The 25359-nt window shown below is 43.5% G+C and overlaps 1 protein-coding gene across 3 annotated transcripts in view; it reads left to right on the forward strand.

Annotated features, from left to right (window-relative positions):
• Positions 1-25359, forward strand: part of DTD1 (D-aminoacyl-tRNA deacylase 1) — a 205554-nt gene that overhangs the window by 174714 nt on the left and 5481 nt on the right. Inside the window, exons 5-6 of one of the 3 annotated variants that reach the window (XR_006703361.1) lie at positions 14605-14776; positions 21296-21352. Coding sequence is in view for 2 of the 3 variants with exons in the window: in XM_045445433.1 (XP_045301389.1) it covers positions 14605-14757 (153 nt within the window). In the remaining variant the exon portion in view is untranslated. Of the gene's footprint in view, positions 1-14604; positions 14777-20990; positions 21210-21295; positions 21353-25359 lie in introns of those variants that run through there. The other 2 variants (XM_045445433.1, XM_045445432.1) reach the window with 2 other exon arrangements.

A 25359-nucleotide genomic window follows, 5' to 3' on the forward strand; every position in this document is an offset into this window, starting at 1 on the left:
CTAGTGAAGTTGGACATCTTTTTCATAAACTTATTACGTGTTTGCATTTCTTCACATTTAAAAAAATGTGAGTCTGGATTTTTGGATCCTGATAAGTTTGATTAATTTCTCATTTGCATTTTTTAATTCACTAGCTAGTTCTGGAACTTAAATAACTCACCTTATTGGCTACATTACTTAACACAGTTTCCATTATTACTCTCTCAAGAGGCTCCAATTCTATGAGTAATTTATTTACACTTTTTTTTTTCTTTTAAGGATAGGAATGGCTGTAATACTTTCTGAATACTTGCATGTTTGCAGACATCCTGGTCAATAGGGAATATTTGGGTCACTGTCTTTTACCCTCAGACCCTGCAGACATTGTCCTGATGCTTGGTTGGCTTTCTTCTTTCCCTTTGTCCACTCGTCTTTCATCATGCAGTCAGTCTTTCATTGCTCCAACACGCTGTTTGTTAGTTGTTCCTGTGTCCTGATTCCCTGGTGGCATTTAGTGGCATGGAAGAGAAGATTGTGCCCTCTGGATTTCTTTTAAATTTCTCTGATGGTTGGTTCTCCTAGGACATGCTTGAGCCTTTCCATAGCTGAGGTTGTCCTCTGGTGATGGCTTTGCTTATTGTTTTTTCTGTATTTCCTCTGATCTCTTCTTTTACAAATTTTGTCCTGCAGCTGACTTCTAAGTTTCTGCTTTTTCTTATTGTCTCTTCTCTCGATATTGGAAGGATTATATGACTTCATTTTCCTGAATCATTAACTTTTTTTTTGTGGTATTGGATCTGTTACTATAGCCACTATATGAGTTTTCTTTCTTAAACAAATTTTAAATTGTTTATTAAAGTAATTATGTGCATACACTCAGATCAATGGAACAGAATAGAGAACCCAGAAATGGACCCACAAACGTATGGCCAACTAATCTTTGACAAAGCAGGAAAGAATATCCAATGGAATAAAGACAGTCTCTTTAGCAAGTGGGGCTGGGAAAACTGGACAGCGGCATGCAGGAGAATGAACCTGGACGACTTTCTTATACCAGACACAAAAATAAACTCAAAATGGATGCAAGACCTCAATGTAAGACAGGAAACCATCAAAATCCTTGAGGAGAAAGCAGGCAAAAACCTCTTTGATCTTGCCTGCAGCAACTTCTTACTCAGCACGTCTCCAGAGTCAAGGGAAACAAAAGCAAAAATGAACTACTGGGACCTCATCAAAATAAAAACCTTCTGCACAGCGAAGGAAACAATCAGCAAAACTAAAAGGCAACCGACAGAATGGGAGAAGATATTTGGAAACGACATAGCAGATAAAGAGTTAGTATCCAAAATCTATAAAGAACTTATCAAACTCAACACCCAAAAAATAAATAATCCAGTGAAGAAATGGGCAAAAGACATGAAACGACACTTCTCCAAAGAAGACATCCAGATGGCCAACTGACACATGAATAAATGCTCAACATCATCATCATCAGGGAAATACAAATCAAAACCACAATGAGATACCACCGCACACCTGTCAGATGGCTAACATTAACAACTCAGGAAACAACAGATGTTGGCAAGGATGCAGAGAAAGAGGATCTCTTTTGCATTGTTGGTGGGAATGCAAGCTGGTGTAGCCACCCTGGAAAACAGTATGGAGATTCCTCAAAAAACTAAAAATAGAACCACCCTATGACCCAGCAATTGTACTGCTAGGTATTTATCCATGGGATACAGGTGTGCTGTTTTGAAGGGACATATGCACCCCAATGTTTATAGCAGCACTATCAGCAATAGCCAAAGCATGGAAAGAGCCCAAATACCCATCAATGGATGAATGGATAAAGAAGATGTGGTATATATATATAATGGAGTATTATTTAGCAATCAAAAAGAATGAAATCTTGCCATTTGCTACTATGTGGATGGAACTAGAGGGTATTAGGCTAACTAAAATTAGAGAAAGACAAATATCATATGACTTCACTCATATGAGGCCTTTAAGAGACAAAACACGGGCGCCTGGGTGGCTCAGTTGAGCGTCCAACTTCGGCTTGGGTCATGATCTCACAGTTCGTGGGTTCAAGCCCGCATGGGGCTCTGTGCTGGCAGCTCAGAGCCTGGAACCTGCTTCGGATTCTGTGTCTCTCTCTCTTTTCCCCTCCCCTGCTCATGCTCTGTCTCTCTCCCAAAAATAAACAAACATTTTTAAAAAAAATTTAGAAAGACAAAACAGATGAACATAAGGGAAGGGAAACAAAAATAATATAAAAACAGGGAGGGGGACAAAACATAAGAGACTCTTAAATATGGAGAACAAACAGGGGGTTATTGGAGGGGTTGTGGGAGGGGGAATGGGCTAAATGGGTAAGGGGCATTAAGGAATCTACTCCTGAAGTCATTGTTGCACTATATGCTAACTAATTTGGATGTAAAATAAAATAATTATGTGCATAATTAAAAATCAGGTAATAACTCTCTTTGCCTGCTTTTCCTCATCCACCCAAATGAGCAGCTTTAGCATATTTTAAGCTATTTCCTTTGGTACTTTCTTCTCTATCCCTAAACAATAACCTTTTACTGTTTCTTAATATATTAAAGTCTGGCATTATTTCATGCTACTTAGCACTGTTCACCTCCTACACTCTCCATCTCTCTAGTATTATATAATTATTAATTTATTTATTCTTGATATATTTTTAGGTTTATTTCTTTATTCTTGAGAGAGAGAGACAGAATCCCAAGCCGGCTCTACTCTGTCAGCACAGAGCTCATTGGAGGGCTCGAATCCACGAACCCTGAGATCACAACCTGAGCTGAAACCAATAGTCCGACAATTAACCAACTCAGCCACCCGGGAACCCCTGATAACATTATTTTTAATTAAATTAATAAATTGTGTTTACACTGTCATGACTCTGTAACTGTTAGTTACCACAGAGTCAAACTGTATTTTAGGATTTTTTTTTTTTTTTTCTTTTCAGCCTTTTGCTTTTCTGGGAGTATGAACTTGTCTTTCTCTTCTTGAAATTTTACTGAAAGTACTGTATTTACTCCTTCTCCCAAACTGCTGTTTGCCAGGCATCCCCTCTGTGAGAACCCACCTCTGAAACCCTCACCCTGCTCCCCATGGATGGGTCACTTACCAGGCTGCCAGTCCCTCATCTTGCCTAAGCCTGGCCATGATTTCTCTCCCAGAGAATGTCCACTGTTTCTTTGGGTCCAATGTCTTCCTCTTTTCTGGATTATTGTTATTTTGTACAGTAATTCTTCATTGTTCCCAATCTGCTTCATTGGCATTTGTACAACATATAGACCAAGTGGGGCAGAGAAAATGTCCCACTCCCCCTTTTTAAAGACTTGCAAATTGAAGAAACATTTTGAATCATTTAAAGAACACTATTGATTTGAAATGCTTGTGAACAGTTTTCTGTTACCAATTATGCCCTGGAATAGCAAGACTGAAATTGCTTTAGTGTCTCCTTAAACTTTGCTACAGTTCATGATTATGAACCAGACATGTGCCAACAGCGTGATAGATGTTGACTTCATTCTAAAGTAGATGTTGACCAAAGAGTTGCCTGTTATTTCTGCCCTCACATAGCTTATGGCCTAAAAAACAATAAATGCACATAGGCACGGAGGAGGAAAGAACCCATTTGCTTGGTGTGTGGAGTGGAAGACGGCCAGCCTCTGGACTCCCAAATGCTGTGGGTTGTTCCTTCCCTTATGGTGGAGGAGAAGTGCTTACTTCTTTTCCGTAACTCTTGAAATTTTAAAATTAGCCCCCATCGAAGGAAAAGCCCAGGTCACTGATATAATGAAAAGTTGAGGATTGTTAGAAGTGCAGTGATACCCTGTTCTCCAGTAGAGTTAGGCAATGGAGTGCAACATAATAAAAACCCTGGCTACTAGAATATGGAGTGTGCCATGTAGATGGGTGATCAGTGTTCACAACATCAGTATATGTAATGAAATGTCACAGGATTACACTCCTGACTTGCTCAGTTGTCCCTTCACGTGTCTGCATCATTTAGGGCTGTGAGTGGGGTTGGAATCCTAAGCATTGCCACTGCCTTCCAGTGTCCAAGCGTGTAAACCAGTGTAGGATACTGGTTAGTAGGGGGCCAGGTAACAAGTTACACGTAGTGAATTATCAGGTTAGAATGTGGCTTATTTTGAAGAATTGAAATGTTTCAGGTTTGGGTCTTCCTAGAGTAAGAGGATTTAGATAAAGGTAGTTAATTTGGGAGGTCTTCCAGGAAGCATAGTGAGACAGGACAGAGAAAAGCCTATTAAGGCTGTGTTGATGATCCCTGGGACCCTCTGGGGGACTATGTAGAACATATTTCAGAGTTGGCATGATGGGTGAGGAAGCTGAGGTTTTGAACCCTTCAAGTCTCATTTCTTGGTGACTGAGCTCACTCCTAGAGGTGTTGACTTCCTGATTATTCTGGCCTGCCCTGCACTCAGGCCTCACCCCTGCCCATGGCCAGGGGGTGTCCTGAGGCAGAGAGTTGCAGGTCGGAAGTCATGGGCTTGCAGGCCGTTGCCCGCTGACACTGCAGTGACCTCTGGACTGGGGGACACGGCGGGCCCTGGTAGCATCTGCTGCAGGGGACTAACTTGGAGATCTGAGGGCAGCTGCACCGATAGAGAAACACATGCCTGGGCTGACCTTGAAGCCCTTGGCACATCCCACGGTGGCCTAAAATAAGCCCCACTGGGGCCTAAAGTGTGTGCCTGCGTGGTGAGAGAGTACACCGAAGGGGACTTAGTGAGGTAGAAATAATAGGAAAGACCACTGAACACCCCCATCCTCAACCCTCCATCATTTTTGCATGCCTAAGAGGGTTTTTGTAAACAATGGGGAATTAGAAAATAAAATTAGCTTGCACGATTTCAGATGGGAACAGATGCCTGCCTGCTTGTTTTTTTTTTTTAATTCCCACAAAAACCTCAAGCAGAGTTAATAATGTATGAAAATTAGGTACCATGTGTGTACTTTGCTTCGTAATGTTTTTATTAAGCAGCCCGTTGATTTAAAAATAACACGACAGTTGACATAATGGGCAGACGCTGTAGTGTATATGGAAACATCCTCTTCAAATGTTCTGTCAGGTTTTCCATTACAGAAGGAATTTTTTTTAAAAAAAGCTTTCAGAATTATCACATAATACTAAATTATATCAAATTACAATTTGATAAAACAAATTGCCCAAATACAAATTCCAGTTCCTTTTTTGAAAATGGCCTGGTCAATTAGAGACAGTCTGTAGAAGTTTTACAGATTGTTTAAAATTCCACAGTAGATTCATACTTCTTTCTTCTCAAATTTTTATCCATATCATTTGCTGGTTGGGATTTGCCTTCTCTTCTTTCCCCGTCGCACCCTCTGCCACTCTCGCCTGTAAGCAGTAAAAAGAAACAAGGAGAAGCCGAGGGATTTCCAGTCCCTGTTCTGAAGGCAAAGCGAGTCTATACCAAGTTGATCTGCAGTGTTGCACTAGTAGGTGAAGTATCCCCTCCCACAGTGCCATTCTCTGAAGAATCCACTTCTAAAGGTGTCCCAGTCCATTCTGGAAGGGTAGCTGACGGCTCCAATCACTGTGCTAGCCCCTTTGGGCTCTACTGCATCTCCACGGTAGTAATGCAAGGTTGCCTCCTGGTTTATGTGGTCTAGGAAAGCACATTGAGGCACAGGGAAGTCCAGTAATTCAGCCTAACCCTCAGGAGGTTCACTGCTGATTGAATATTTCTGTATTCTACAGTGCTTTACTTATACATTACCTTGGAATTATTAATCAACAAAGCTTATTTTGTCAGCTAAGTGTCAGCTTGTTCTGTTTATCTGCAGGGTGAGTGAAGATCACACAGGCAGTTTAAATGACTTGACAGAGTCAGGACATTTTTTACTAGCAGTGGGAGTTGCTGGACACTTAGGAAAGAGCATTGTGGAAAGTTCTAAAACTATTGAAATGAGTTAAGGGGGCTGATTGGTTTGGGGCATTTTTTCCTTTAACTCATGTCCTTACTTCTAAGGGAGCCTGGCTGGGCATGTCCTTCCTTTGCAGCATCCTGTGATGACCCAGTTGTGCCTCCTGACACCGGCAGGGCCACAGGTGTGGGCCAGCGCCCTCAGAATAATAGGTATTTTAGAAAGTGATTGCAGAGGAGACATTTGATCTTTATAACTTGCACCATAAGACTTTCTTGGAATCTTTGCAAGGGGTTGGTTGGAACAGAACTTTTCCATCTACACTACGGTCTATAAAAATCATAGTAACTGACTTCATGGGGCTTGAGTTTTTCTTTTGTTATTTTCTTCACTCTCTAATTAGATTTTGCTCATATGTGGGACAGAATAGCCTGGCAGGAAATAACGAGCATTAAAATAACTCAAAGATGGGGCCATGGGGGCCGGCTCAGCATTGCCCTAGCAAGAATAGAGACCAGGTTTGCTGCCCTGGACCTGTGGCTAACCCCAGGAGCTCTTGTCCTGGTGAACATTTGCTCCTAAAAGGGGCAAGTCGACTGAAGGCTTGGCCCCGGAGTCCAGAGACCTGGTGCTCTTCTTAGCCTGGGAGATGACTGGATGTGGTCTTGGGTTTGCTGTCTCTTGACTGACTTTGACTCTGTAGTGCTCAAAAGCAATCTGGGAATCATATCTCCCCTTGACTTCTTGGAATGCTAAAGGTGGCAAACTGGTTGTCATAATCTAAGGGGTCATTTATTTCTCGAGCATGAAGAAATTTTCAGCTTATGTCCATGGGGCCTTGGAGGAAAGAGATGCTCTCTTCTGTCGAGTGTAGGCTCAAAAAGAAGAAAGGGGAATATGTGAAGTGGTCTTCATGGGACATGTGGGAACTTGTGAGGACATCTATAAGAAGCTGTAGTTTTTCACCAGTAGTACCCCAAACCACGTTGGAAGCAAGTTTAAGACACCATCACTCTAAGAGTGATCCTTCCATCAAGAATTCTTGGGCACCTGTTTTGTTCTGAAATGATTTGCAAAGAAGTCGGTTTTCTAGGGCCCCTTCAAACCTGCATCTGGCACCTTGCGGCCTGGCAGGCTTGGATGTTCCCCAGAGAAGCAGGCAGAAGTGACAGCAACAACAGATGTGGATCAGCTCTGCTTACACCCTTCCAGCCCACGTGGGTGTCCCTCACCTGAGCTTCTCCTGGAGTGGGTGGAGTCTAGGGGAGCCTGAAGTCCCACTGCCCACACAGCACTGAGCTCTCAGATTTTCTCATCAGGGTACTCCTGGCAGCTCATCAGTGTCCACAGAAGCCTGAAGTTACCCACTCATTTTGTGTTTTATGACATTGTCACACTGGAAGATTCCACAGTGTGAAATGATCAGTCTTTGAAGATCCCTCCAAAGTGCTGTTTTGTGTGTGAAAGGACAGAGCAGGTAAGAATGATCCCTGTGTGTCTGGTGCTTTCCACATGCCAGCTCGTATGCCCGTGCCACACTGTGTCCTCACTCGTGCCCTGGGCAGGCCGACTGGGCGGATAACCATGTAGCATTTACAGAAAAGCGAATGGAGGTGTGGAGGATTAAGTGGCTTGCTCAGAAGTGCCTCCTTTTAGCTTTCCAGTAAGCTGCTACCTGCATAAGAGACAGCTGTCTGCCCCAGGAGCCAGACTCACTGGTAGGGCTGACACTCAGTGTGTGCTGCTGGGCGGGGCCTCACACTGTTTCCTTCCCCCCAGATGCTGGGAAAGAGCTGTTCAGGCACAGAGGTAACATGAGCAACAGTTTGAGTGTCCCTTCTCTCTGGGGCTGTCACCTGGTCACTCTTCAAACAACAGGTCCTGTTCATTCATTTCTGCACGCACTCATCCAGGGTTTTGTGTGCCACACCATGCAAGTCACGTTACTGTGGCTGTCTTAGCTAGGGGGGGACTTGGGGAACATTTGTTCCTAGGGCTCCCACATACCAGCAGCACCCCAGCCTGCCGTTTGCTCTGTCTGGTCTGTCCCCCAAGTCTCTGGTGATGGTTCCCACCAGCAGTGTGTTGACTCACCTGCCATTCCCGGATGGTGACACTTTGGTTTCTGTCGGTGGGGCACTCTCACCAGAATTCACCCCTCACTCTTTCTTGTATTTTCCTGGGTTGTCCCTGCCCCACCTTGGCCTCTTGCTCTTCAGCCTCTCCTTCTCTTCTGTCCTCTCTGCCTGTCGTTTTCTGCTCGGGTGGTCTGCACTGCCTATGCTTTCCACCTTCATGTGTCTGAAGAATCTTCATTGTTCTTGAAGAATCAATATACAGAGGATGCTGCTGGGCTCTGGAGTTCATGTGGCTTCTTAGCCCTCCTACAGGACACTGACCCAACCCTACCCTCAGCCATGGCTTCCATTGGCCCTCGCTGACCTGCTTTTGCCAGTTCCTTCCTGACCTCCCTGAACTTGGGGCTTGCCCCCCCCCCCCCACTTGAGACCCACCACTCTCTGACTACTCTGTGTTCCTTGCTGTGATTCTCCGATACTGACTGCTTGCTTTGGTCGCCCCTCCTGCTCGTAGCTGGGTCTCGAGAGCCTCTGTCCTGCCTGCATTCTCTTGATGCTGGCAGCAGACTGTTTCCTGCTCTGTATCTGCCATGTATCAGTGAATGGGCCTGGGGTTAGATTCCTCTCTCTCAGCCTGGCCTGCCTCTCCCACTGCTGTTGACAGGCCACACAGGGTGACATGGTCTTTTCCTGAGGATCAGTGCCAGGGATATCAGAGAACTAACTCTAGACCTTGTTGCTTTGAGCAGTTTTGCAATGGTGGCAGCTCTCAGAATGAGGAAGGGGTGTCTAGAGGTATGCAGAAGCCTCTGGAGAGCTGTGGCAGGGCCGAGCTGGGGGCGCCACTATCCTATAGGTGAGGTCATCCAGCTCCTTCCTCTTTAAGCCATACTCAGGTAGGTTTATAGCTCTAGCAGCTGAAAGCAGAGTGTCTCATAAAATGCCCACTGAACTAAATGAGAATATGGGTGTTCAGTAGGTTATATAACTTGCGTAAGTTTTCACAACATGCAGGTGGCTGAGATGGGACCAGACTCTAGGCCTACAGTCACCAAACTCCACATTGCTTTCAGGGAGCTACATGCCTTCTCTTGCTTAATTGGTGAACTTCATTTAAGGTGTATATTGAGGGGTGTCCGGGTGGCTCAGTTGGTTAAACATCCTATTTGAGCTCAGGTCATGATCTCACGGTTTATGAGTTCGAGCCCTGCATTGGGTTCTGCGCTGACAATGTATAGAACCTGCTTGGGATTCCCTTCCCTCCCTTTCCCTTCCCTTCCCTCTCTGCCCCTCCCCAATTTGTGCTTTCTTTCTCTCAAAATAAATAAATAACTTAAAAAAAAAGACAGGGGCGCCTGGGTGGCTCATCAGCCATGAGTTCGAGCCCCACATCGGGCTCTGTGCTGCCAGCTCAGAGCCTGGAGCCTGCTTCAGATTCTGTGTCTCCCCCTCTCTCTGCCCCTCCCCTGCTCACTCTCTGTCTCTCAAAAATGAATAAACATTAAAAAAAAAAAAAGACATATATTGAGCACTGGCTTAGGAGTCCTGCCTCATTCTAGGTTTGAGGGACACAGAGGCAAACCAAGCAGGCCCCCTGGCTTCCTGGGGCTGACTGTCCACCAGGTATATGGTTGGTGATGTCCACTCATGACAAGCCAGTATTCTAAGCACTTGATATGTATGAAGAGTAATATTATAATCCCCATTTTAAAGCAGAGAAAGCTGGGGGTGCTGTCAATCCTTGGCACTCTGCCTGTAGCATACAGCAGGCCAGTCTGTGATCCTTCTTTGCTCTTATCTTCTTTGCTAGAAAATACACAGGGACCTCAAGGCCATCTCTGTGCCAAATTAAAGAGAAACTCGTCCAAATGCAGGTCTAGCTCCTTGGTGGTTTAGCAACAAGCTGCCGCAGGTTTTGCCTGTACATTTCTGTCTTGATGGTTGAAGAATTCAGAAAGCTCAAACGCAATAACTCAACATTAATCAGCTGGGAACAAGGCTGGTTGATAAACCTGTGTTTATTAGGGAGAGAAACCTTTCTCTGCACCCCTCCCGCCCCCGCAGGCCCCTCAGGTCCTGTTGGCTGTGATCTCCATTACTATGCCCATGAGATAGGAGGGTCAGAGATTGTCACTTCTGAAGTGGCAAGTTGCTGGGGTCAGCAGGGAGGGAGGAAGAAGCTGGGAAGACCTGTAGTGCCAGCAACTGATAGTGCTTTGCTTTGCTTTGCTTTGCTTTGCTTTGCTTTGCTTTGCTTTGCTTTGCTTTTTTCTTTTCTTTTCTTTTTCTTTTCCTTCTCTTCTCTTCTCTTCTCTTCTCTTCTCTTCTCTTCTCTTCTCTTCTCTTCTCTTCTCCCCTCCCCTCCCCTCCCCTCCCCTCCCCTTTCCTTTCCTTTTCAAGTTTGTTTATTTTGAGAGAGAGAGCAAGCGAGCAGTGGGGAGAAGCAGAGAGATTGGGAGAAAGAGAATCCCAAGCAGGCTCTGTGCTGCCATCCCAGAGCCCAGTGTTGGGCTTGATCCTATGAACTGCAAGATCATGACCTGAGCAGAAAACCAAGAGTCAGATGCTTAACAGACTGAGCCATCCAGGAGCCCTGACAGTGGTTTCTCTGTGGGACATTGATGATAATACCACTGTTATGGGTTGTTCAGAGCAAATGGGATCACACAGGTGGATGTGCCAAGTGGTGGCTCATATCTGCCTCATTGACATTACATTTGTCCAGATGCTTAAAAAGAAATGTGAATGTCCTTAGGTGGGGCTTGTCCTCTCCAGTGTGGCTGCAGTCTCCACCATGCCCTGTTGTCTCATGCTTTGTTACTTCCCTCTTTTGCTACCTGCCTGGTCCTTCAAGGTATGTAGGTTTGCAAGCCCTACGTTAGTATCTGTGTTCAACTAGTTTATTCTTACATTTTGCTATTTGAGCATGGAAATCTTAACTACAAAGAAAATCCTTTATTTTCTCAGTGGATTTAATCATGAGTTGGGTGTTTGGGATCTAGATATTCCCATCCCCCCTGCTTCATCCCCCAACCCCCAGCTTGCCAAGATCTACCATGAGAGGTACAGGCTGGCCATAGGACAGTTATCTGGCCCCTGGCAGTGTCTGTGTGCCCAGGGGAAGGTTGGATTTCTCCCCATGACACTAAGGCCTGTGTGGTTTGGACAGTGTTTCCTTTGCATTATGGACACCCTCATCAGTTAATTAAAAAACAAGTAAACAAACAAAAACCCAAAAGTACTCCATTTCAGTGTTTGTGGATCATGTGTTCACAGGGCCTGTACTGGTTTACATTCTCCTTGACATGCATCTCCCTGTGAATTTGAAAGCTGTTGACATTCTACATAATTCCATATGCATTACCAATTTCTTTTCTGCTTCTTTTTCTTTCTTTCTCATTTCTTTTCTTAAAAAAAAAAAAATCCAACTGCTTTCTTGCCTTGAGATGCAAATTCCAAGTTTTGTCTGCCTTGGATTCCAAGTTTTTTGAGAAAAGGCTTCAATTTATTAGGTTAGTTCACAGTGTTCTCACAGAGAACTTTGAGGCATGGAACCATATGTGGTTGGGTTGTATTAAGATAAATAATGTAAGAATCAGCATCACATCATTTATAGAAACTCGGGCTACGCTTGTCACTTAAATAATTATCACACATGATTTACAAGTGTGGTCTGTGGTGGGAGGGGACAGGGTTGGGGTAAAAGGTCAAACCGATGTTTCCACAGTCTCACACTCTTTTGATGGCACCTCTGAGTCAGTGCAGCATCAGATAGGTACTGCAGGTACCCAGGGAACCTCGGAGAAACCTGCTTTAATTGGGAATGATTCCCTGTCACTTTCCCAGAGTCTGGTTTCTCACCAGCATTTAAGAGCAGAAAGTGAAGAACAGGTTGGGACAAACAGGCCTTTGCATGAGATTGAATCTTAGCAGTGGGGGGAGGCTTGGTGTGGTTAAGTCATTGGTGATGTTCACATTTTCTGTATTTATACCTCTAAAGAGGGGAAACATAATGGAGAGAGTCTCTTTTTAAAATAAAAATCATGCTTTCTTAGTGTCTAACTTGGAACATGTTCATGGTTTTCTATGTGTATGTGTATAATTTGTCTATAGATATGCATATATTATACATACATGTATAAACACATACGTAGACACTGATGTAAATGTAAGCTGCTGGCAGCAGAAGGCAACTTATCACAGTTCACTGCAGAACACTGATTTCCAGATGTTTGGATTTCATGAACTAGGAATATAAAAAGATAAAAAAGAAATTGGGGGCGGGGGGGACATCCAGCATAGAGTGCCAACTCTGTGTTTTCTAAGATCACTAACAAATTTTTTTTGGTGATGGCTGTTAGCTAGACTTATCGTGGTGATCAGTTTGCAGTATATACAAATCAAATCATTATGTGTACACCTGAAACTCTTGTAATATTATATGTCAATTATATGTAGCACAATAAAAAGTTTTTTTAATTGTCATAAAATACACATAAAATTTACCATCCTAGCTATTTTTAAATATACAGTTCAATAATGGTAAGTACATTCACATTGTGCAATCCAAGATCATTTTGCCAAAAACAAAAAAGGAGCAAGACAGAAGGAGACCCATCTACTATCCTCATCATTTCATAAAGAAAAGGAGCATTTTAATTCCAAAAGAGGAATGGGGATGGAAGGCTGTCACCTTAGATACAGGAAATTACTCCTTTATCTGTGGTAAAATAGTACAGAGAAAAATGCCACCAAGTACATGGTTCAGTAGCTGATACTTTCACAGCAAGACTTTGTTGATGAAGGAAGTTATGTGTTGGTTTACATCCCGGTGCAAGCATTTTACTGGTGGGATGGTCTAAGTGCTGGTAGCAAGCAGTTCACATAGTAGCACTGGTCAGCAGCCCTGTTCTATACCTGGTGTGTTTTTATAAAAGTAAAAGTTGACAGTTATGGTGTGAACCCATGTATATTCATTCCACTGTGATCGCATTCTCTCCTCTGTCTCCCCATAGTTAACTATTGTACTGAAATTGGTTTGTATTCACCTAGTTCATACCATATCTGCATAAGCCCATTAGCAATATATAGTGTTGTTTTGTGTAAATGGAATCCTGCTGTATATAGCCTTTGAAACTTAATTTGGTTTGCATAACATGATTTTAAAGACTTACCCATTTTGATATATGTAGATTTGCATTATGGTATTGCTTTATTTGAGTATATATACCACATTACATTTATCTATCCTTATGTCAGTTGACATTTAGGCTGTTTGGGTTTTTGCTGATGCAAACAGTAGTGCATTGCTCATTTCTGTGAGCCTTTCCTGTGCACACGAATGAGAATTTTTCCAGAGGAGTTACCTGGGAGGAGAGTTGATGGGTCAAAGGTGAAGTGATGTCTTCATTCACAAAATCTACTTAGCATGTTAACCAACCTCATTGTTTACTAGAGCTTTTCAGGTAAATGGGAAGTGGGAAAGATAGTGTTATAAGTCAACCATTAATAAATGTGATTTTCTAGACCAAATTGAGAGCAGCTGATTGTTGATTGATCTTAAGGTTTTGCTCAGTCTGTCTGTAATCAAGAGATGATATGGCAGGTTGCTTGTAGTGAGTTTTCTTTGTGTGTTTGGATGTGGGACGTGGACCGGCAGGGAGAAGAAGCCAGCCCTTCATTTAGTTTCCCTCTTTCCATGTGAACTATAAAATGTTTGCAGTCTTTGTCTGGGAGGCAGATGAAACTGGGTGTTGCTGTCTCTCGGGCTTTCTAACAGATGGCTTTTTTGGTCTAAGAAAATCCTGTGGGCTCACACTTGGCCAATGTGCTCTGACAAGTTTCTCAGCAGGCCTTTCTGGAGTGGACTTGCTGTTGCTCAGGGTGTCAGATGATCTAAGTTTCTTTCAACTGTCTAGTCTGTGGTTTCCACTGGAGAAGTGGACCCTGGTTCCTCTGGAGTCGGGTGCCAGAGGCATGTCCCCCAGCCGGCCTGAAGGAAGTCTGAGAGGGCTCCCTGTGGCCAGTGTCCGTGTGTAGCCACCACGTGGCCTACTAGGAACACTTGCGGTTTTGGCTGTGGATAAGTTCAGTCTCAAAGAATAAATTGAGAATTGAGACGATGTCTAAATGTGCTTAATGTACTTTATTCGGAGCCTTCTCTGTTATCTTCAGCAAATAGTGGAGCGTTTTGATCAGTTTTTAGAAAACAGTAAGTGGGAAGACAGTGTGCTTAGAAAAAGCTGGAGAAACATCAGAGAAAAAAAAAACGGATAAAAGACTTTTATTTATAGGGCTTTTCTCATCTCAGCCTATCAGAGAAGCCTGTTAGCTGACCATTTTCAAATAGCACATGGCAAGATGAGTTATGGGTGGGGAAAGTTCGGAGAGATCACACACGTGACTAATCTGTGTCAACGACTCAGGTGCCTGACTGACTAACGTACATGTTGCTGGCCACTTGGCACATCTGAACCGTTACGGCACACAGGCTTATCAGACAGAAGCACTTGCAGTGGTTGCTATGTGGGAAGTAATTGATGTTTTTGATATACAGGCACACGTTTACGTTTGTAAAACAAATCTTTTTACTTTTTATAATCAGCTGTCAAAGCTTGAAAAACAGCAGCAGAGGAAAGAAAAGACCAGAGCCAAGGGGCCTTCCGAATCAAGCAAAGAAAGAAACGCCCCCCGAAAAGAAGACCGCAGTGCCAGCAGCGGGGCAGAGGGCGACGTGTCTTCTGAGCGGGAGCCGTAGACTTAAGGATGGAACTCAGGTAGGAGCCTCCCCTCCCTGCATAGCTCCATCTTCTGACGTTTTGGGCAAATGGTAACAAATTGAGAACAGAATGGCTTTTGAGGCAGAATTCACTTTATGGACATTCATCCATAGCTTCCTGAAATCTGCCGCCTTCCTGGATGGAGAGAAAAGTTGAGGTGCGGGGTCGGGTTGGGGGTACCCATGGGCCTGGAGTGTTCTCCTTCCTCACTTGCCTTTGTCGGCTAACAACTGCCGCTGCTGTGAGCATTTCCAGAGTGTTTGCAGATGTGTGATCCGGACCTGGAGCCTCACCCAAACCGTTCCTGGCCATTGCGCCCTCCTTTCCATTGCTGCTCTCGGCAGCTCCATCGGGGACCACAGTCACCTGCAGCCGCCTCCTCTCATAGCTGCCCACACCATCCTTCAGTTCGCTCTGCCTGTCACAGCACCTTGTCACCTCCACACCCAGGAGTGCCTCTCAGCTCACTGTAGTAGTAGTCTCCCTCTCTGCCTGAAGGTCAGAGGCATCTAAACCTTGACCTGGCTATCTGATGGCCCTTTGCTCAAGTTTGTTCCCCCAGTGAGCACGTTATTGAGAGCCTCATACTTGCCAGAGTTTACAAGTTCAGGGAGAAGCAAAGGAATAATTGTAGCATGGTTTGTTGTGGGGGTGGTGGGAATGTGAGGCTCCGCGGAGGGGAGGATGTGTGGAAATGGGCAAACGAGGGGCGAGGTGGGAGCTGCCACAGCCAAGAGAAAAGCAGATGCAAACACTGTTTGGTGTGGGGAAGGACAGAGAGTTTTGGAACAGAGGTAGAGAAGAGTGGCTAGAACACTGCGTGCAAGTGGGCAGTGGGGTATCCAGGGAGCTTCTGTAAAATCAGACAAATAGGATTATGGGTCATAAGGGTCTGGTGTGCAGTTGGGAAATTTGGGTTTCATCCTGAGGTGGCAGGGAACCTCTTAAGGTTCAAAGATACAAATGACATGATCAGGTGCAAAGTTTAAGGAGATGACTCCAGCAGCCATGGGGAGTGAGGCTGGAACCATCAGGCCAGTTAGTAGGTAGTAGCAGAAATCAAGAGAGGAGCAAGGTCTGGCCATACATTTCAGAGCTTTCAGCTTATACATAGTCTGTGGTTCAAACCATGTCAGCATATGGGTTCATCCTGGAGATGCTGAATGGTGAGAAAGGAGAACATTCTTAAGATGGCTTTCTGCCTTCTCTTTCCTTCTGAAAGGGAAGTCCATTTGTGAAATGACCTTTAGGATACACACTACTAGACACTGAGATATATTAGAGAGTCTGTAGTGATAATTGGGTGTTGTGGAATTGGCTTGCAAACATAAACAGACCAAAGGAACAGAACAGAGAGCTCAGGAAGGTTATGTTGTTGATCCACTGATGGTTTTTTTTTTAATGTTTATTTAATTTTGAGAGAGAGAGATAAAGCGCGAGCAGGGGAGGGGCAGAGAGGAAGAGAGGGAGACAGAGAATCTGAAGCAGGCTCCAGGCTCTGAGCTGTCAGCACAGAACCTGATGCGGGGCTTGAATTCATGAGCCATGAGATCATGACCTGAGCCGAAGTTGGACGCTCAACTGACTGAGCTGCCCAGGCGCCCTGATTCACTGACAGTTTTAAGGGGAGGGAGACGCTGGATAATAAATCCTGTAATGTCCTCTTGACTTTTTCCCCTAATCACTCTGTTTCCTTCCAAGTCACTACGGGAGCAACAGAGCCATGGTCACTTGTCTTGGCTGATTTTTCTCACACTAATGGGAAAGCAAAGCAGGAATCAGAGGGAAGTTTTTTTCACACTCTGCTTCATTTGTCACAGTCACAAGCTCCCCCTTTTCTTGGCCTTGACCTAAAGACATGGGTTTTTATTCATGAACTGACACAGTTGGTGTGAGTTAGGGAGAGTCTTCTGAAGCTTGCTATGTGGTGTCTAAATAATTCACAAATACACAGTAATATTTTATGTGGCATTTATATCATATAAAACTTCCATTCCCACTCCCTTAAAATTTCTGTGATGATTTGCTCATATCAGCTGTGAGTTTTGTCATCACAAATATTGCTAGTGCTTCTGACATACAGTCTGTTCACTAACCCTAAATTTCTGAGGGGTGAATTGCACCATGCAAAGACAGTGTGCAGAGTGCCTTTTTAAGTTACTTTTATAATTATGCTCATTAAGTGGATCCAGCGGTCACACAGGATCTCACTGAGTTCTTATTTCCATCCTGCCAGTTTCTGTGTGACATTAAGTTATGTAATCTTTGCTTTCTTGGTTTTCTTTATTAACTAAGAGAGTCAAACTCATTCCTTTCACTAGTGGTGTTGTGAATGTCAGGCGGGTAAAGCCATAATGGCTGGTGACAGTCCTAGCAGGCTGGGGTGGGAGGGGCAAGTTGAAGGGGACTCTCCCTATGTTTCTGTGGCACCTCCCTTGCCCCCTGGCGATTGTGTTGGAGAGAGCACCCCAGCATCCACTCCTGACCCCTGGATGAAGGATGAAAGACTGGCTAATCTGATGGGCAGGGGATGACATTCATAATAGTAGGTGGTTCCTTGGTTCAGAAGCAAAATCCGGACCCAATATATTCTATTTCTGCTCCTTGAACTGAGGGCAGCTGCCCAGCCTACATGGCTTTTTATTCTTATGGCCCTACTCTGACACAGCACCATGTCTTTTCCATGTAGTTTTAAGATTATAAATAATAGCTTTTTCCTCAGTGAGTATTGGGACCTTACAGTAAATTTTTAAAAATTGAATTTTCAGACTCCCATGATGAACTCAATGAATAGAAAAGTAATAAATATATAATCACTCCTCTCCCAGTAACCAAGCACAGCTTATCAACCTAAATGGACGTGCGCACACATGCGTGTGCACACACACACACACACACACACTCAGATGTGCCTTGGACCTTGTATTTTCAAAATGGCTTTAAAAAATTCTTATGCCACCTAGTTGCATCTTTTCTTGATTATATTATCAACCTGCTCATATATTTTATAAATTTAATGTCTTGATTTTTGATGTAACTGTGTCTGTTCAGTACTACAAATCTTTGTTTTGTTTATTGAGGGGTGTTGTTGAATTCTACTCTTTATAACAGTGCAAAACGTAACTGTCTATTTGAGTTAGATTTTGGCCTTAGAATAATCCCAGTAGAAAGGTATCCTGGACATTAGTTTCCTGTACCCAGTGGGTAGCTTGGGAGTGATTTTGCCATCTCTATGGGCAAGAAAAATACCTGAATGCCTCATGCGTAGAGAAAGAGACAGTAACTGTTTGTCACAGAACATGCTAGAGGACACATTCACAATAGAAAACAAGGGAAGAGGTGAAAGTGGGCATCTCTTTCCAACATCTCCCAGAGTTTAAGAGGTGAAATTTCTTATAGACTGGTAGGTATCTATTTTTGCTTTTCTGAAATTGATGGAAAAGTTAAAAACTGTAACCATATTTATTCTCAAGGTATTGCTGATTGGGTAGTGTAGAACTTGGGGTAAATCCTACTACAGTTGACTCTTGAACAACACGGGTTTGACCTGTGTGGGTCTCCTTATACATGGTTTTTTTTTGTATTTTTCCAATATATTGGAAACATTTTTGGAGATTTACAACAATTTGCGAAAGCTTGCAGACAAACTATGTAGCCTTAGAAATATAAAGAAATTAAGAAAAGGTTAGGAATGTCATGAATGCATAAAAAAATCTATGTAAGTACCAGTCTATTTTACCAGTTACTACCATAAAATATACATACATCTACTATAAAAAGTTAAAATTTATCAAAATTTATTTTATTTTATTTTTTTTTAATTTTTTTTTTCAACGTTTATTTATTTTTGGGACAGAGGGAGACAAAGCATGAACGGGGGAGGGGCAGAGAGAGAGGGAGACACAGAATCGGAAACAGGCTCCAGGCTCTGAGCCATCAGCCCAGAGCCTGACGCGGGGCTCGAACTCACGGACCGCGAGATCGTGACCTGGCTGAAGTCGGACGCTCAACCGACTGCGCCACCCAGGCGCCCCTAAATTTATCAAAATTTATACACACCAACACTTATGTGGCACCATTTGCAGTGGAGAGAAATGCAAACAAGTGAAAATGCATAACTGCATAAATTAGCTATAGTACGTGCTATATACTACTGTAATAATTTCCTAGCCACTGTTGCTATTACCGTGAGCTCAGGTGTTGTGAGTATCCACTTAAAACATCATGTGACGCTAATCATCTCTGCGCGAACAGTTTGTCCCTGCCGTAAGTTGTGTATTGTAGTAAAATGTGATACCTCATGGTTCTTGCGTACTTTTCATCGTGTTTATTAGTACAATACCCTAAACCTTGAATAACACCATGGGACTCATCCAGAGTGCCACTAGTGATGCTCGAAGTGCTCCCAAGAAGCAGAGAAAAGTCTTAACACCACAAGAAAAAGTTGAATTGCTTAATATGTCTCATGGATTTAGGTCTGAAGCTTCAGTGCCCACCATCTCAAGATAATGAATCCAGCATCAGGAACATTGTAAAAAAAAAAAATTTGTGTAGCCATTGCTATAGCAATGCCAGCAGGCCTGAAAGCCTTGCACTTTTTATGAAATATCCTTTTATCTCATATTGGTAATGCAGCTTTTATGTTGGTACAGGATTGCTATAAGAAAGACATACCGGCGCACCTGGGTGACTCAGTTGGTTAAACATCCGACTTGGCTCAGGTCATGATCTCACAGTTCTTGAGTTTCCAGCCCCGCATTGGGCTCCATGCTGACGGCATGGAGCCTGCTTGGTATTCTCTCTCTTTACCCCTCCCCCTTCTCTCTCAAAAAATAAATAAACTTAAAAAAAAGAAAGGCATACCTATAGACTCTTAAGATGATTTGAGAAAAAGTGAAATCATTATGTGACAACTTAGAGCAAAAGCAAAGAGAAAGATCTAAAGCTGGAGAATTTAATGCCAGCAAAGGATGGTTTTTATAATTTTAGAAAAATGTTTGGCTTTACAAATATCAAGATAATAGGAGAAGCAGCATCTGCCGATCAAGAGGCAGCAGATGAGTTCCCAGATGCCACTGAGAAGATCATTGAAGAGAAAGGATATCTGTCTGAACAAGTTTTTAATGCAGACAAAAGTACCCTATCCTGAAGAAAATGTCCCGAAGGACATTTATTAGTAAGGAAGAGAAGCAAGTATCAGGATTTAAGACAGGAAGGGAGAGGCTAACTGCTGTTTTGTGTAAATGCAGTTGGGTTTATGATCAGGACTTCTCTAATCTATAAAGTTGCTAACCCCCCAAGCCTTGAAGGGGAATAAACACACACCAGCTGCTATCTTTTTGCTTGTATAACAAGAAGGCCTGGACAATGAGAACTCTTTTTCTGGATTGGTTCCATTGATGATTTGTTCCTGAAGTACGGGAGTACCTTGCCAGGAAGGGACTGCCTTTTAAAGATTTTTTGGTATTGGACAATGTCCCTGGCCACCCAGAACCCTGTGAATCCAACACTGCAGGTATCAAATTGGTCTGTGGCCTCCAAACACATGATCTCTAATTCAGGCTGTAGATCAGGGAGTCATGAGGACATTGAGGGCTCATCACACACGGGACTCCATGGAAAACATTGTTAGTGCTATGGAAGAGAACTCTGATAGAACATCAAGAAGGTCTGGAAAGATTACTCCATTGAAGATGCCACTGTTATTCTAGAAAATTCTGTGAAAGCCATCAAGCCTGAAACGATAAATTCCTGTTGGAGAAAACTCTGTCCAGATATTTTACATGACTTCACAGGATTTATAACAAAACCAACCAAGGAAATCATGAAAGAGACTATTGATATGGTTTTAAAAAAGGTGAGTTGGGGGGGGGGGGGTAGAAGGGTTTCATGATATGGATCTTGGAGAAATTCAAGAACTAGTAGGCACCACAGAGGAATTAACAGAAGACGACTTGAGAGAGACGAATGCTTCCGAAACAGTTTCAGATGATGAGCAAGAAGGCATAGAAGCAGCAGTGCCAGAAAACAAATTGTTAGTCTGGCAGAAGGGTTCCAGTTATTCATGACTACTTTTGACTTCTTTTATGATTGGACACTGAAACTAAGCAAAGGTGGAAGAATGATTGGTGCCATATAGAAACATTTGAAAACAGAAAAGAAAAAGCAAACAAATCAGACAGAAATGACAATGTTTGGTATTTCCATAAAGTTATACCGAGCGTGCCTGCCTCCCCTGCCTCCCCTCCTACCTTCTCCACTTCCTCTGCTTTCCCGCCCCTGGGACAGCAAGACCAGCCCTCCTTCCTCCTCCTCTGCCAACTCAGCGTGAAGACAGTGAGGACGGAGACCTTTATGATGATCCACTTCCGCTTAATGAATAGAAAGTCATCATCATGCCATCCATACAGTTAATAAACTTAGGGTTGTCTATGTGTGTGTCCTTGTGTGAAAACCGATTAATTGTATGAGACATTTTTTGTCATCATCTTCATTGTCTATGTATTCATCATGTAGAATGTTGTGTGCAAGGCCTGTGCGGAGGTGGAGAACCTGTCCTTACAGAGGCGTAAGGTGAGTGATAGTTGATATGAAATTGAAAATGTGTTTGTTCTCTTACTGTTTTACAACTTTTCTTTCAAAGAATTGCTATACAGTATGCCCCTCTCTCTTATAATTGGAGAAACTGCATATTGGCCTATTGTCACAGTGGTAAAGTGGTCTTGACAGTACTGTATTATGAATATGACCGTAAAACTGTATGCCACAAAAATTTCATAACCATTCATTCATTAGTGTGTAGGCTAGGCTACCATAAAGCAATCCTGTTGCTACTACTTCATTATTAATGCATGAATCATTACACCTGTAAATAAATATGAATTTCTTTTTCACATTATCTTTTCATTTTTGATGTCTAGCATTAGTAATATGTATAAAGTGTATAGTGTTTTGTATCATGTAGGATGATGATGTAAGTACTGACAATGCATCTTGTTAACAGATGAAAACTTCTGGTGATAATAAACTCAGTACAGGACTATAAATGTATTTTTTCTTCATGATTTTTTAAATAACATTGTCTTTTTTCTTGGTTTACTATAAGAATACAGTGTATAATATGTATAACATACAGAAAATGTGTTGTTTATGTCATCAATAAGGTTTTGGCCAGCAGTACACTATTAGTAGTTAAGTTTTTGGGGAATCAAAAGTTATATGGACTTTTACTGTGTAGGGGTTGGCATCTCTAACCTCCATGTTGTTCAAGGGTCAAAAAGAACTAACCAGAGAGGGGACACAGTAGTGGGGGAAGCAAACTCAAGGGCACAGTGTTTTGAAAAGAGTAGATGTGTTTTCCTTTTCCCTGTAAATCAAGCTCACTGCAGCTGTGTCATCATCATGGCCCTAGGGAGGAGGCAGGGAGAGGGTGAGTGCAGAAGAATGATGTAGAGGGGCCCTGTCTGGTAGGAGGGAAGGTGAAGGAGAGCTTCAGTTTAGGAGACACAGTGGGAGAGAGAAAAGGGACATATGGAGGAGAAGCCCAAGGCCGCACTTGGTGCTCTGGCTCCAGGCTAGAGTCCTTGGGGTGGTGGTTAGGTTGATGGGAGAGCTGGAGGCCTGCGGTCCTGGTGCTCTGGTTCCTGGTGGGAATTCTGGAAGGAGACTGCTGTGTAGGATGGCTGCAGGTCTCTACGAGACTGCTGCAGCTGAGTAGAAGGGGCAGCAAGACATGGTTAGGCATCAGGATGCAGCAGGAGCTAGTAGAGGGTCTCACCTGCCTTGTGAGGTGTGCAGAAGAGAGGTTTGTGGGGGTTCATTGGGCTGGCCATAGGTCCTATTAGAAGGGGTGAGGTGAGCCTGCCCCAGAGGCCGAGAGAGGCCAATGTGCCCAGAAAGCCAGGAGAGTCATGACCTCAGCTCTTCATAGCACTGAGTCTTTGCAGGTCTCAGCCACGATCTCCGTGTGGTTCCCAGGGTAAGGTGTGAGGGGTCTGTAGTGCTAGTGAGAGCTGAATTGAGGTCAGGTCAGACAGGGGTGGGGGTTCTGGCCCCTGAGCAGTCAGGTGCTACTCAGTGGTGTGCCCCAGGGCTCAGCACCAGGTGCTGAACCACACCAGCCACCGAGGCACAAAGGCCACTTGAGGACTCAGCTGTTCCAACACCCAGGCGAGCAGAATTACTGTGCGTTCAAGATTTCCCCTGCTGCTACTCAGCGGGATGGAGACTTGTGAGGACATTTAGATGGGCCCATGAAAATACAGAAGCCGTGTTTTCTTTGCATATTTAGCACTGTAGCACTGTCTGGGTTTTTGACTGAGTTCATGAGGAAAACCATTTGCTTATTGGCAGTTTAAGGTGGATGTCCAGTTGGAATTCAAACCAGAGATGACAGCAGAGGCTGGGTGGCTGGTGCTGACATCCAGGTATGGACAGATGTGAGGAATCCTCTGAGGCACCTCTGCTGCAGCCAGCCAAGGATCAGGGAGGAGCTGGGGCACCCACCCCCTCTCCTGCACCTTTCTGGGATTATAGACATGTACTCAGATTTGAAGACCCCAAAGGGGGCCAGGAGTAAATGACAGATGGTCTTCCAGTTATGTATTTGGGGTTTTTGTTGCCCCATCTGCTGAAATTTGTCATCCCAGTAGACCCCCAAAATCACCACCGAATATTCAGATATCTGTAAGAGCTGAATTAAGTAGTGACAGACAGAAGGTGACCTTGGCATTGACTGTGCTCCACAGAAAAACAGCAGGCCCCACCCCTGCCTCTGTGAGGGGAGCTGCAGTTTTCATTTGCTTTTCTTTACAAACAGGAAGAGCCCTAGGGAGCCTCACAGGACCTAAGGGAGCAGCTTGGAGTTTCCAAGGCATGAGAGAGAAAGAAAAGGCAGAAGAAAGTGGAGTGAGAAGTTGGATGAGCTTGGGCATATTTTTCTTTGAAAATGAGAAACCTTTAGAGGATACTCCCAGGGTGTTGACATTTCTGTCACATTGCAGATGTTTCTTATTTTATCAAATGAACATGGAAGTGCTAAAGTGCACCTCTGTTTTTGTCCTCTGCCTCATCCTTCAGGCTCACTCACCTTGCTGGGAGGGCTCAAGGTTTTCTGTGAGGCTGCACCTCCCATTTCCCCCTGTGCTAGCTATGGCAGCCTCTCTGTGGGACCATGTGCTCTCTGCCTTTGATTGCAAGGTCGAGTATTGCCTCATTTGCATATTTATTTGGCTGCTGTCATTAGGGTGTGAGAGGAGCGTGCTCCTGAGCAGCACCCCACATTTCTGTCCTCAAATGTCAACACACTTGAAACCAAGCAAGGAAAGTGTTTTGGAAACTGCCATCTGTTTGCTTTTTCAACTTGACCTTTGTCTGAATAATAAGACATATCTGGCTGAGCACATTTCTTCCTAATGAGCTAGAGCAGGGTGTGTGTGTGTGTGTGTGTGTGTGTGTGTGTGTGTGTGTGTGTTGTGTGTGTGTTCTGTTAAAGGATAGTCATGTTTTCACTGTGTTTTTCCCCTGTAGAAGGTAGAATCTCTTTCATTTCCACAGCTTTCATTTTGCTTCCTGTGTCAACGTGTGGTGGTGTTTCATGTATAAAACTAACTATGCCTCTGACGTGCTGTTTCTATTTTTTTTTAATTAAAAAATTTGTAGTAGTTGCCCTAGAGTTTGCAGTACACATTTTTTTTAACTTGTTTTATTTTTTATTTTTTTTAAATTTACATCCAAGTTAGTTAGCATATAGTGCAACAGTGATTTCAGTAGATTCCTTAGTGCCCCTTACCCATTTAGCCCATCCCCCCTCCCTCAACCCCTCCAGCAACCCTCAGTTTGTTCTCCATATTTATGAGTCTCTTCTGTTTTGTCCCCCTCCCTGTTTTTATATTATTTTTGTTTCCCTTCCCTTTTGTTCATCTGTTTTGTCTCTTAAAGTCTTCATATGAGTGAAGTCACATGATTTTTGTCTTTCTCTAATTTCACTTAGCATAATACCCTCCAATTCCATCCATGTAGTTGCAAATGACAAGATTTCATTCTTTTTGATTGCTGAGTAATACTCCATTGTGTATATATACCACATCTTCTTTATCCATTCACCATTGATGGATATTTGGGCTCTTTCCATACTTTGGCTATTGTTGATAGTGCTGCTATAAACATAGGGGTGCATGTGTCCCTTCGAAACAGCACACCTGTATCCCTTGGATAAATGCCTACTAGTGCAGTCGCTGGGTCGTAGGGTAGTTCTATTTTTAGTTTTTTGAGGAACCTCCATACTGTTTTCCAGAGTGGCTGCACCAGCTTGCATTCCCATGCAGTTTTAACCTAGTCCACCTTCAGATGACCTGTACAGCTTCACGTGTATCACGTTATCACATGCTAATAACAGCGTCCCCACTTCCTCCCTCCCCCTTACCCCTTTCCCTCAGCTTCTTTCAGGGATTTCTCTCTCTCTCTTTTTTTTTTTTTTTTTTTTTTTTTTTTTCCAGTTTGGGATGTTCTTAGCCATTATTATGTCAGACACTCTGCTCTGTTCTCTCTCTCTTCCTGATATTCCAATTATATGTATATTA

The sequence above is a fragment of the Leopardus geoffroyi genome, chromosome A3 (genome assembly GCF_018350155.1).
Source record: "Leopardus geoffroyi isolate Oge1 chromosome A3, O.geoffroyi_Oge1_pat1.0, whole genome shotgun sequence".
Taxonomy (NCBI): Eukaryota; Metazoa; Chordata; class Mammalia; order Carnivora; family Felidae; genus Leopardus; species Leopardus geoffroyi.